This window comes from Orycteropus afer, unplaced genomic scaffold (assembly GCF_000298275.1).
Source record: "Orycteropus afer afer isolate SDZICR_OR568_19922 unplaced genomic scaffold, OryAfe1.0 scaffold00016, whole genome shotgun sequence".
NCBI lineage: Eukaryota > Metazoa > Chordata > Mammalia > Tubulidentata > Orycteropodidae > Orycteropus > Orycteropus afer.
The window spans coordinates 14402583-14416463 of record NW_006921603.1 but is presented as its reverse complement, the minus strand read 5'-3'; the positions used below and the strand labels follow the sequence as shown (position 1 = coordinate 14416463).

The 13881-nt window shown below is 38.9% G+C and overlaps 1 protein-coding gene across 1 annotated transcript in view; it reads right to left on the bottom strand.

The window, feature by feature from the left end:
• Positions 1 to 13881, bottom strand: part of ALG6 (ALG6 alpha-1,3-glucosyltransferase) — a 100288-nt gene that overhangs the window by 63689 nt on the left and 22718 nt on the right. The window contains exon 2 of the mRNA XM_007959133.1: positions 10343 to 10427. Within this exon, the coding sequence (XP_007957324.1) occupies positions 10343 to 10427 (85 nt within the window). The remainder of the gene's footprint in view (positions 1 to 10342; positions 10428 to 13881) is intronic.

The following is a 13881-nucleotide window of genomic DNA, read 5'->3' as shown; positions in this document are numbered from 1 at the left end:
AAAACTTTCGAGCAGAAATAAATGAAACAAAAAAAAAAAGACAATAGAAAAAAATCAACAAGACTAGAAGTTGGTTTTTTGAAAAGATTAATAAAACTGACAAAACATTGGCAAATTTAATAAAGGAAAAGAGGGAGAGAATACAAATAACATGAGTAAGAAATGAATTGGACAATGTCACAACAGAACCAACAGAAATTGAAAGGATAATATCAGGATACTATGAAGAACAATACTCCAACAAATTTGAAAATGGACAAATTTGAACAAAGAAGAAATGGACAGATTTCTAGAAACACAATACTTACCTAAACTAACACACACTGAGGTGAAAAAGCTGAACAGACCCTAACAAAAGACAAAATTGAACAAGTCATAAAAAAACTGCCAACAAAAAAAGTCCTGGCCCAGATGGTTTCACTGGAGAATTCTACCATCAGAGAAGAACTAACAACAATCCTACTCAAACTATTCCAAAACACAGAAAACAATGGAAGCCTCCCAAATTCATTTTATAAAGCAAGCCTAATTTTGATACCAAAACCAGGCAAAGACATCACTCACAAGGAAAACTAGAGATCAATATCCATCATGCATATAGACGCAAAAATCTTCAACAAAATCCTAGCCAATAGACTCCAACAACATTTCAAATAAATAATTCATTATGACCAAGTGAGGTTCCCAACAGGTATGCAAGGATGGTTTAACATCAGAAAAACAATCAACGTCATCCACCACATAAACAGAACAAAGGAAAAGAACCACGTGATCTTATCAATCAATGCAGAAAAGGCATTTGATAAAATCCAACACCCATTCCTGATCAAAACTCTCAGCAAAATAAGAATAGAAGGGACATTCCTCAACACGATAAAGGGCATATATGCAAAACCAACAGCTAACATTATTCTCAATGGAGAGAGACTGAAATATTCCCCTTGAGAACAGGAACCAGACAAGGATGCCTCTATCACCACTTCTATTCACCACTGGATTGGAAGTCCCAGCCAGGGCCACAAGGCAAGAAAGGCAAAGAAATGGCATCCAAATTGATAAGGAAGAAGTCAAACTATCCCTATTTGCTGATGAAATGATCCTACACATAAAAAACCCAAAAGACTCAACAAGAAAACTGCTGAAACTAATTGAGAGATTTAGTACAGTGGCAGGATACAAGATCAACATACAAAACTCAGTTGGATTTCCTCTACACTGCAAAGAGATTGCTAAAAAAGAAATAAAAAAATCAATACCATCTACAATAGCTAACAAAAAAAAAATAAAATACTTGGGAATAAATCTTACCAGGGACACAAAAGACCTGTACAAAGAAAACTATATAAGATTACTGTAAGAAACCATAAGAGATCTTATGGAAGAACATACCATGCTCATGGATAGGCAGAATGAACACTGAAAATGTCAGTTCAACCCAAAACAATCTATACATTCAATGCAATCCCAATCCAAATCCCATCAACAATTTTTTTTTTTTTTTTTTGCAGGAGAAGGCTTTACTCAGGATTATTTCGAATGGGCTTTGTCCAAGGTTAACCGAGCCATCGTTGCACACCTACTGCACCGGGCTCAGCCTATCTCCTCAGGAGCAGAAAAGGGACTCACCCGCTACAGGCTACGCCATCGCTCTAGGCACACCCACTTTGCGCCTCCAGCCCTGGCTGCACCTCTCTCCTTGGCATCTTGCAGCGCTAGCAGGTAGGCTACTTACCATGGTGGCGGGCTGGAGTCACTAGCTTCCAGAAGCCTGAGAGGTCTAAATCCTCAACATTTTTTAAGGGTATGGAAAAACCAATCACTAACTTTATATGGAAAGGAAAGAGACCTCAGATAAGCAAAGCATTATTGAAGAAGAACAACAAAGTAGGAGGTCTCACACTCCTGGATCTTAACATCTACTATACAGCCACAGTAGTCAAAACATAGACACATAGACAAATGGAACAGAATTGAGAAGTCAGAAATAGATCCATCAACCTATGGTCAGCTGATCTTTGACAGTCAGTCACAGTCCATTAAATGGGGAAGAGATTATCTGTTGAACAAATGGTGCTGGCAAAACTGGATATCCATTTGCAGAAAAATGAAACAAGATCTGTACCTCACACCATATACAAAAACTAAATCCAGATGGATCAAAGACTTAAATGTGAAACCTAAAATTATAAAGTTCCTCAAGGAAAAAATAGGGGCAAATTTAGGGCCCATAATACACGGCATAAATAGACTGTCAAGCATAACCCAAAATGCCCAAACAGCAGAAAAGAAACTAGATGAATGGGACCTTCTAAAAATTAAATTTTTATGTGCTTCCAAAGACTTCTCCAAAAGAGTCAAAAGAGAACCTACAGATTGGGAAAAAATATTCGGCAATGAAATATCTGACAAGGGACTTATCTCTAGAATTTAGAGAAAACTCCAACACCTCAACAACAAAAAGACAAATAATCCAATTAAAAAATGGGCAGAAGACATGAACAGACTCTACTTCATCAAAGAGGATATTCAGGCAGCCAACAAACATATGAAGAAATGCTCACGATCATTAGCCATTAGAGAGATGCAAATCAAAACGAGATACCATCTTGCCCCAGCACTAGTAGCAAAGTTCAACAAGACAGAAAATAACAAATGTTGGTGAGGATGTGGAGAGATTGGAACTCTCATACACTGCTGGTGGGACTGTCCAATGATACAACCACTATGGAAAGCAGTATGGTGATTCCTTAAAAACTTGGAATTAGAAATACCATTTGATCCAGCAATCGCATTACTAGGTAGGTATCCTAAAGAAGTAAGAGCCAGAACAAGAACAGATATATGCACACCCATGTTCATTGTAGCACTATTTACAATAGCAAAAAGATGCAAACAACCTATATGCCCATAATCCACAGAAGAATGGATAACCAAACTATGATACGTACACAAAATGGAATACTATGCAATGCTAAAGAATAATGTAGAATCTGCAAAACACCACATAACATGGATGAACTTTGAGGACATTATGCTGAGTGAAATAAGTCAATCACTGAAGGACAAATAATCGTATTAGTGTTGTAACAAGTCAAGGAAAAGTTTATATATGGAAGGAAGCTTTCTTTACTGGTTACCAGAAGTGGGAAGGAGGGGAAAGGGAACACTGCAAAAATGAAAATTTAATTTAAAAAACAAACATACAAATCAGTAAAATAACATAAAAAAAAAGATTAGACAGTTTATATTAATGACAGGAACAACTCAGAAAAGGAGGGTTAGAATGGTTGCACAACTCAAAGAATGTAATCAATGTCTCTAAACTGTACATGCAAAAACTGTTGGATTGGTGTTATGTTTTGCTATGTATATTCTCAACAACAAAATAAGTAAAAGTTAGTGGACAAAATTAAAAATGGCAAAGGTGATGGAATTTCACTTATGTTATATGTATATATAAGATTCTGTCTTGCTAGAAGGTGTACTAGAGAATCTCCCTCTCACTGACTTTGAAGCAAGCCATCTTGAAGTGGCCTCACTGTAGAAGCCCTTATTTTAAGAAACTGAGGGTAGCCTCTAGAATCTGAGGATGGTCTTTAACAAGCAAGGAAGCTAAGTCTTGCTGCTGCAATGAAATGAATTTTGCTAACAACCTGGAGGATCCTTCCTCAGCTGAGACCTAGACTGAAGGATCAAGCTAAGTTGTGCTTGAACTTCTGACATAAAGACACTATGGTAAGATATATGTGTTCAAGTAATTATTATTTATGATAATTTGTTACAGCATAGGAAACTAATACAATTATTTATATTTAAATCATGCAAATCATTACAGAAAAAGGCAAATAATCCATTGAAAACATAAGTGAAAGATATGAATAGTAAATTTTGAGAAGAAATACAAATGGTAATAAGCATAGGAAAAGATCTTAGCTTCAAAAGTACTAAAAAATGATTACTGTTATTGAGTCAATTCCAACTCATAACAACCCTATAGGACAGAGTAGAACTACCCCATAGGGTTTCTAAGGCTGTAAATCATTAAGGAAGCTGATTGCCTTATCTTTCTCCCACAGAGTGGCTGGTGGGTTCAAACCACCAACTTTTTGGTTAGCAACCAAATGCTTTAACCACTATGCCACCAGAGCTCCCTCCCACCAGAGCAAGTATCCAAGAACATGCAAATTTTAAAAGTCTGACATTATTAAGTGTTGATAAAGTTATAGAGAAAGATATATATGACATTGGTATACATTAAAATTATCTACTTTAGTGATTTCATTTCTAGTACTCCCTAGAATAAACGTATATATGTGCAGAAAGTGAAATATACTTTAATCATTTCCTACTGTGTTAGTTTCCTAAGACTGTCAGAACAAATTACCATGAACTAGGTGAATAAAAATATCATAAATATATCCTCTCACAGTTCTGGTGGCCAGAAATCCAAATTCAAAGTGTCGGCAGGGCCGTGCTCTCTCCAAAGCCTCCAATGGAGAATTCTTCCTTGCCTCTTCCAGCTTCTGACAGCCCAAGGAGTTCCTTAGCTTCTGGCAGAATAACTCCAATATCTGCCTCCAACTTCCCTCTGTCTCTGTCTCTCTGAGACCTCTTCTCTTCTTCTAAGAACACCAGTCATTGGTTTAAGGGCCAACCCTACTCCACTATGACCTCGTTTTAACTAATTACATTTGTAATGACCCTATTTCCCAATAAGGCCCATGTTCTTAGGTTCCAGGAAAGACCTGAATTTTAGGGTTACAATATTCAATTCACAACACTTACTAAAAGGTATTTAGGGTGTCTCATATTTCTTACTGTTATAAACAATGCTGAAATAAACAGCCATTCCCACCAATTGTTTTGATTTATAAAACTTCAGTTTTGTTTAGACAGCAATACGCTCAGGGAAGGTGGTTTGGTGTTCCCCACTGCACACTCCAGGTATAAAACAATGTTTGCACTGAGCCAGGCATTTCTTCTTGCTAACAATTGTTCTAAAGGTAGAAGCATTTTGTTGCAGGACAAAAAGAGGGGTAGAAAGAAGGTCTTCTTGCCTCAAATATGGTTATACAAAATTGAAATGCCTTTAGTCCTGGAGGTCATCTTAAATCCATGGGATGAAAAGCTAACGTAATAAGAAGAAAGAATGGTGGAGAGAAAAGACGGAAAAAGGCTGAAACCTTGACAGCTACCACTGAGCCACTTTACTAACCCAGTAAAGGCCTACTGATGGTTGCACACAACATTGGAAATGAAATTAATGCCACTGAATTGTATACTTAAAAATGGTCAGAATGAATACACCAAAAGAGAGTAACCAACACAGTAACACTAAGGAAAAGAAAGACACAGAGAGGTGCACAAGAGGTACAGATAACAAAGATAAATGCTTTTACGTACACAAAATTACATTATCACTAATAACAAACATTAATCTATGGGTAGATACACAGGTAGATAGGCTGAATGATCAGTTATGTCTAGGCAAAAGGGAATATACCCATGACCATATACAAGTTTTGCAGAAGATATTTCTATATACAAATTGGTACGTGCTTATAAGAATGTCCAGATGTATATAATAGAGCTAACAGGGGGCAAAGTTATGATAACTTCTTAGCCACAGCCAACTACCCTGAGGGAATGAGTTGTTGGGCCTGTGGGCTCAGGACCATGGTGGCAGGGGACATCTAGCTCACCTAGCATAATATACTACACAAAAACACTGTTCTACATCCTACTTTCATGAGTAGCAACTAGGGTCTTAAAAGCTTACAAGCAGCCATCTAAGATGCAACAATTGGTCTCTCCTCATCTGAAGCAAAGAAGAATGAAAACAATCAAAGACACATGGAAACGATTAGTCCAAAGGACTGGCGGACCATACAAACCTCAGCCTATGTGATCCTGAGACCAGAAGAACTAGATGGTGCCTGGCTACCACTGTCAACCACTTAGAAAGGGAACAATGAAGGAGATCCTGGATAGAGTGGGAGAAAAATGTGGAACAAATCTCAAAATCATTAAAAAAAAAAAAGTCCAGGCTTACTGGTCTGACAGAGACCGTGAAACCTCCAAGACTATGGCCCCAGTCACTTTTCAGGCCTGGACTTGAACTCACTCCTGTAGCTTCTAGCCAAACAACAGACAAGCATATAAGGTGAATAATTATACCACATAGGTACACTCCTTACAACAATCAACCATGGAAGATCAGAAGGACATTATTTGCCCAGAGAGATAGCTGAGATAGCAGGAATGCATAGGAAAGAAGGACACAGTGAAAAGGTGACCACAGGGAGGAAATGGGAAGAGAGCTGTTCCATTATGGGGACTGTAATTAATGTCATGAAACAAAATGTATGCAAACTGTTACACGGAAAATAAATTTGCTCTGTAAACTTTCACCCAACTCACAATTGAGAAAAAAAAAACACAAAAGCAGAAAGAAAAAAAAAGGTTAAGATGGCTAATTTTATGTTACATATATTTTATAATTTAAAAACTCACATTAAGGAGTACAGTGTATGTAAGGAGTACATGGTATGGCTTTTCTAGCCATAGTCTTTGTAACTCCCACTGGATTACTGGGTGGCACCATGCAACTTAAACTCCTGACTGTTAAAGTCATCCATCTGGAGTTATTTCTTCTGGAGCAGCAAGAAGTAATCTTCTGGGAAAGTTCACTCTCTCTCAGGTATGTAGAACACTGATGTTGGTATTGGTTGGTTTTGCCACTTTTTCAAGCTCAAAATGAGCCCTCCTAGGGGCAGAAGGAACTGCCAGTTGAGGGAGATGCCCAGCAGAGAGATGGCAGCAGTGGAACCAAGAGGCACAGGACAGAGTGGCAGGCTTACCTGGCCCACAGAGGCAGAGGCCAAGGGCCAGAGAGGTGTGTCTAAGGGCACAGCAGAGGGCAGACTGCCCTGACCGAAGAACTGTATTCCAAGTGTGTTCCTGAACTTGAATTGCAGCCTGTTGCTTCCCTAATAAACTCCATGATCTATGAGTTTGATGTAGCCACTGCAGCAAATTATCGAGCTCACAGAGAGGTGGTGGGTGCCATGAGAGGAACGGTTGGTGTCAAGGATTTTAAGAGGGCTGGAGGATGGCGGCATGTCTGACTTCATAAGAACAGGCCTCTTGGGCTGCTCATGGTGATTCTGTCTTCCTCTCGTATAGTTAGAAGAGGTCAGAAGATGCTACTTCCTAGCCCCTTTTTAGCAAGGGAGAGTGCATTAAAGAAATAAAGCACCAGTAAATGTCACCTTAATCTACCTTTTAAGCAAAAGAAAAAATATTAAGAGTGTGACAATAATCATGAGCAACCATCTAAGGTGCAACTATTGGTCTCTCCCCATCAAAGATGCATGGAAACAGTCCAAAGAACTAAAGAACCCCAGCCTTCACGACCCTGAAACCAGAAGAACTAGATAGTGTCTGGTTACCACTGCTGACTGTTCTGAAAGAGATCACAACAGAAAGTCCTGGATAGAGTGGGAGAAAAATGTAGAACAAAACTCATAATAAAAAAATCAGGATTCCTGGTCTGATAAAGACTGGTAGAATCCCCAAGACTATTGCCCTTTGACACCCTTCAAGTCTGGAATTGAACTGACCCCCATGGCTCACCTTTCAGCCAAACAACAGACAGGCCTATCAGGTGAATGAAATCACTCCTTAGAACAACCAACCTTACAAGATCAAAAGGGGCAACATTTACCCAGTAATAAAGCTCAGAAGGCAGGAAAGGATTGGAGGGAAGAAGTGGGAATAGTGCTATTACCCTGTGAGGACTACAATCAATGTCACAAATCAAAATGCATATGAATTATTGAATGGAAAACCAGTTTTCTCTATAAACTTTCACCCAAATCACAACAAAAAGTTAAAAGGAAACAATAAAAAATGAACCAATAATCTAAACAGTGATACTCTCTGCAAATCAACGTCTGAGGAGCTGGAAGATGCTCAAAAAGAACAATAAAAAGTAGTGGCAAATATCTAGCTAACCTCTACTTGAAACACTCTAAACTCTACCTATGATACGGCCAAACTATTAATATGAATTTGAGTGAAGCCAATATGAAGTCCTTGTATGAAACTCTGATAAAGGACTTATATAAAAGCATGACCAAAACTATCAATAGAACAATATCAACAGTTAGCCAGTCTGTAAGAGAATAACCTATCAGGTGTCCAATGATCATTAAGTAATATCATATTATTAGAATATTATCAATAAAAATGACAGGCACAAATTTCTGTGAAGCTATAGCCATAGCTAATATTTACTGAGAGCTTACTATATACCAGTCATTGTTCTGAATGTTTTACACGTATCATTTTATTCAAACCTCAACATAACCCAGTGAAATATGCATTCTTATTACCTCTACTTTATAAATGATAAAGCTGAGGCACAGAAAGTTAAATAATTTGCCAAAGGTCACACAGCTAGTAAATGGTACAGCTAGGATTTGAAGTCAGGCAATTAAGTTATCTACACTCTTCACCACTAAGCTACTGCTTTTTTATCTCACACATTCCTAACAGTGAAACACGGAAAAACTTGGAGGTAGACTTGTATATAAAATTAAGACTAATTACCCCACCTCATGAAGTTAAGAGCAATAACAATTATTAAAGAATTCTATGAAGTTCTCTGAGTTCTGAAAAACATGTTGTTGTTGCTGTTATGTGCCGTCGAGTTGGACACGACTCATAGGACCCCACCTTGGGTTTCCAAGACAGTATCACTATTGAAGTGATACCTGAGGGGTGGCTGGTGGGTTTGAACCGCCAGCCATCTTGTTAGCAGTAAAGTACGTTAAGTACTATGCTACATAAGGTTCCACATTTACTGTACCATGAAAACAGTGAAGGGCAGAGCTGGCCTTCTCTTTTGTAATACACAGAAAAAGCTATGGAAATGAGATGGTGTGAGAAAGAATTTAATGTTAAAAGAACTTAAATATTCATTCAACAAATAGTTATTGAGGATCTATAATATGATATGGAGCTCTGGTAGCATAGTGTCTAAAGCATTTGACTGCTAACCAGAAGGCTGGCGGTTCAAACCCACCAGCCACTCCTCAGAAGGAAGGTCGGGCAATCTACTTCTGTAGTGATACTGCCTCGGAAACCCAAGGAGGGGTCGGTACGAGTCAGGTCTGACTCGACAGCACATAACTACAACACATAATATGATATGCTTTATACTAGATATAAGACATTCAAAGACAGTTGAACCAAAGGGACATATTTGAATGTTTCAGAGTTGAAAACAAATCCTAATATTGTAGGCTTCTCCCTCAGTCCTATTTTCAGCTCCACAAATTTAGCCATTACTATTACCAAGGGTCTCTTCTGTTCTTACCTCTGGCTATAAGAAGAGTGATTTTTAGTGGGAAAAGTGGTATGGGTGAAAGGAGAAAGAAGAAATAATTTTAGCTCATGATGGTATTTTCCACAGAAGTCCAGAGGAACTTCTGAGGTATGCTATATTGTTCTGTCATCAAAAGTTCTAATTTAGTATCTGTTCTGGTTACATAGTGCTGCTCTGACTGGACTGTATTCCACAAATGGAATGGCCTTAACAAACAGGAGTTTATTGTCTTACAGTTCAGGAGGCTAGAAGCCCAAGTTCAAAGTGCCAGGCTCTAGGGGCTCTGTGAAGGCCCATCGACCTTGAGCTTCAGCTCTGCCTCTTGCTCCTGGCCCACTGAAGCTAGAAGCATCTCGGCAGATACTGGCTGCTGAGGCTGACAAGCCCAAGGTTGACAAAATGGCATAGTCTCAACGTTACCAAACCACAAGGCAGGCCATTAATTCAAGTCCATTCAAAGTCCCAAGGTCTGCAGAGCATGGCAGGCTGCTGAACAACACGGCTACATGCATGGTTCAAGTATGCCATAAGCTAGAGACTGTTCCCCAAGACTTCTCCTTATATACAAGAAGCAGACCACATCCCTAAGGCAGCTACTCAGCTGCTCACAGTAGATTCTACCATGGAGTTGACTGTCAGTCTCATCATGGGGAATAACTACCACCAGCTTCCCAGCCACTCAACCAGGCCCAACCAAGTTGACACACAAACATAACCACCACAGTATCATACTACAACTGTTAACTGAGTATATGGGTAACTTTCAGATCATGAACTTTCCAAGACAGATCTAAAAAATGCAAGGCAACATATAACTGGCATCAGTATGCAGGAGATGAGGATACTCAGGATGAAGAAAATAGCATACTTTCCTTTTAAATTTAAAAATACTTTCAAATAATCTATGTTAACTGGCTAAGAACAACAAAATTAAATTGAAATTATACATACCACTGTGTGACTGGTAAATTGAAAGTAACTTCTTGCCAGTGTCTCTGAGCTTCATAATCACCAAACATAGGGGGTTTTCCAGCACCTAATATGATAGGTAAAAAGAGCAAGACAACGATATACTTTAACATATCAATCACTGTATTTCCTTATGAAACTTTTCTAATTTATACAGGCAGTATAGTTGTCAGAAAAAAAAAGAAAAGAAAAACCTTGAAGTCAGAGAGATGAGGTCTGAATTCCAGGACTGCTACTTAGTGAACACGTAATGTTAGGCAAACTGCCGGACCTCCCTTAGTTTCAGCACATTAAAAACATGATCAGTACTACCTACTTAGAGGAGTATTAGAATAAATGATAGATACAAAATACCTAGTACAGTGACTGGCACACAGTAAACATTCAATCAAAGAAACTATTGTTAATATTAATTAGTTAATACTAAGGTATCTGAGTTTATTTCTAATAATGAGAGAGACTCTCAACTATAAAGTCCAATAAGTATCATAAAAACAGTAATAATAAATAACACCTGTAATTTACAAGGTGAGGCGGCACAGCAGAGTTTGGAGCATCTGAGGGAGACCGGGAAAGAAGTGAGGCAGCGTAGCGGGGTTTGGAGTGGCTGAGGGAGGCTGGGAAGGTAGCAAGCTGAGACGGCGGGGTTGGAGCAGCTGAGGGCGATCAGGAAGTGAGCTGAGCAGTTTGAAACAACTAAGGAAGATGAACTTGTCTGTCAATTTGTCATATAGGAGCGGTTGCTGAGACAGACTCAGAAAAAGGAAGAGGCCATCCACTTCTCAAACAATTGGCCAGTGAAAACAATTTGAATAGCAGTGAAACACTGTCTGATATATTACTGGAAAACTTTATGAATAGCTCTGAAACACTGACCAATATAGTGCTGGAAAAAGAGCCCCTCAGGTCCAAAGGCACTCAAAATATGACTGGGGAAGAGCTGCCTGCACACAGTAGAGATGACCCTAATGAGGTGAATGGAGCAAAGCGTTCACGACATCCATTTACTGATGTGGCACAACTCAAAACAAGAAGAAACAGCTGCAAACATCCATTAATAATCAGAACATGGAATGTACGAAGTCTGAATCTAGGAAAATTAGAAGTTGTGAAAAATGAAATGGAACACATAAAGATCGATATCCTAGGCATTAGTGAGCTGAAATGGACTGGTTTGGGCCATTCTGAATCAGACAACCATATGATCTACTATGCCGGGAACAACAAATTGAAGAGGAATGGCATGGCATTCATCATCGCAAACAATATTTCAAGATCTATGCTGAAGTACAATGCTGTCAGTGATAGGATAATATCTATATTCCTACAAGGAAGACCAGTTATACAACTATTATTCAAATTTACATACCAACCACCAAAGCCAAAGACAAGAAAATTGAAGACATTTACCAACTTCTGAAGTCTGAAAAAGACCAAACATTCAATCAAGAAATGCTGATTATCACTGACGATTGGAATGTAAAAGGTGGAAACAAAACAGAATCACCGGTAGTTGGAAAATATGGTCTTGGTGATAGAAATAACGCTGGAGATTGAATGATAAGAGTTTTGTAAGACCAACAATTTATTCATTGGAAATACTTTTTGTCAACAACACAAATGGGGCTATCCACGTGGACTTCACCAGATGGAGTACACAGGAATTAGACTGACTACATCTGTGGTAAGAGACGATGGAGAAGCTCAATATCTTCAACCAAAATAAGATCAGGAACAGACCAAGACAAGACTGTGTAATAGACCATCAACTACTCATATGCAAGTTCAATTTGAAGCTGAAGACAATTAAAACAAGTCCATGAGAGCCAAAATATGACCTTGATCATACCTGTCCTGAATTTAGAGATCATCTAAAGAATAGATTTGATGCACTGAACACCAGTGACCAAAAACCACAGATATTGTGGGATGACATCACAAACATCAACCATGGAGAAAGCAAAAGGTCATTAAAAAGACAGGAAAGGAAGAAAAGACCAAAATGGATGTCAGAAGAGATTCTGAAACCTGCCCCTGAACAGAAGGTAGCTAAAGCAAATAGAAGAAATGACAAGATAAAAGAGCGGAACAGAAGATTTCAAAAAGAAGCTTGAGAAGACAAAGTCAATTATAATGAAATGTGCAAAGACTTGGGGTTAGAATACCAAAAGGGAAGAACACACTCAGCATTTCTCAAGCTGACAGAACTGATGAGGAAACTGAAGCCTTGAGTTGCAATATCAAAAGAGTCTATGGGCAATATATTGAATGATGCAGGAAACATCAAAATAAGATGGAAGAAATAGAGTCTCTGTACCAAAAAGATCTGCTCAATTTTCATCCATTTCAAGAGGTGGCATATGATCAAGAACCAATGACATGGAAGGAAGAAGTCAAAGCTGCACTGCCTCTGGGAACTGATGGAACACAAGGATCGCGAGCCTGGGACAGGACCGGGCAGTGTTTCATTCTGTTGTACATAGCGTCACTATGAGTTGGAGATGACTCAATGGCATCTAAAAACATAACTTACAAAGAGCTTTAATAAAAGGTCAAGTACAGAACCAAAAATAGACTAGTATATGTTACTAATATGTTAAATTAGTTAGATGAGGCTTTGCTGTCAAATTAGTTACAAAAAAATTTTCAAGTTGAGGAGAGAGACATCCAGCTGGAGCCAGCTTGAAAAAACACATATAGAGAATGGAAAATTCCTCTGCCCTCCTCCACCTCCCTTCTTCCTCTGCCCATACTCCCCCTCCTCTCTTCCGCTTGGGCACTTTTAGCTTCTGTAAAAACTGCTAGCTGCAGGTGCACTTTCTGCAAGTAACCAATCACCCTTTACCCCAAATACCCCAGAAGAAGAACCCCATAAAAGCCCCATGTGGCCTTTGTTCAGGTCTCAGTCTCTGGATATGAATCCACTGAGTCTACGCTGGCACAAATAAATAACGATCCTTCCTTTTTCACCATTCTGCTTGGCATTAGTGTTTCCCTTGGCAGCTCCAGTAACAAAGTTATTGTTGGTGCAAAGGGTCAATACACCCAAACAACCAAAAGGTTGGAAATTTGGTTTATAAAACTGTTTTTTTATTTCAAAATTGCAAATATTAAAAAACTAACTGCCATCAAGTTGATTCAACTCATAGTGACCCCTCCTTGGGTTTCTGAGGCAGTATCTCCACAGAAGTAGATTGCACAATCTTCCTTCTGAGGAGTGGCTGGTGGGTTTGAACGCCAGACTTCTAGTTAGCAGTCAAATGCCTCAGGCACTAGATACTACACCTATAATAGCTAACATTTTAGAGCCTACCAGGTCCCAAACATTACAATCCTATGAAGTTTGAATCATTATCTCCGTTTTACAGATGGAAAAATGGGGGTATTATGGTCACCTAAGAAATAAGGTATTATGGGCACCTAAGTAATAAGTAAGGCACTTGACTGCTCACCAGAAGGCTGGCGGTTCAAACCCACCAGCCACTCCTCGGAAGGAAGGTTGGGCAATCCTACTTCTGTAG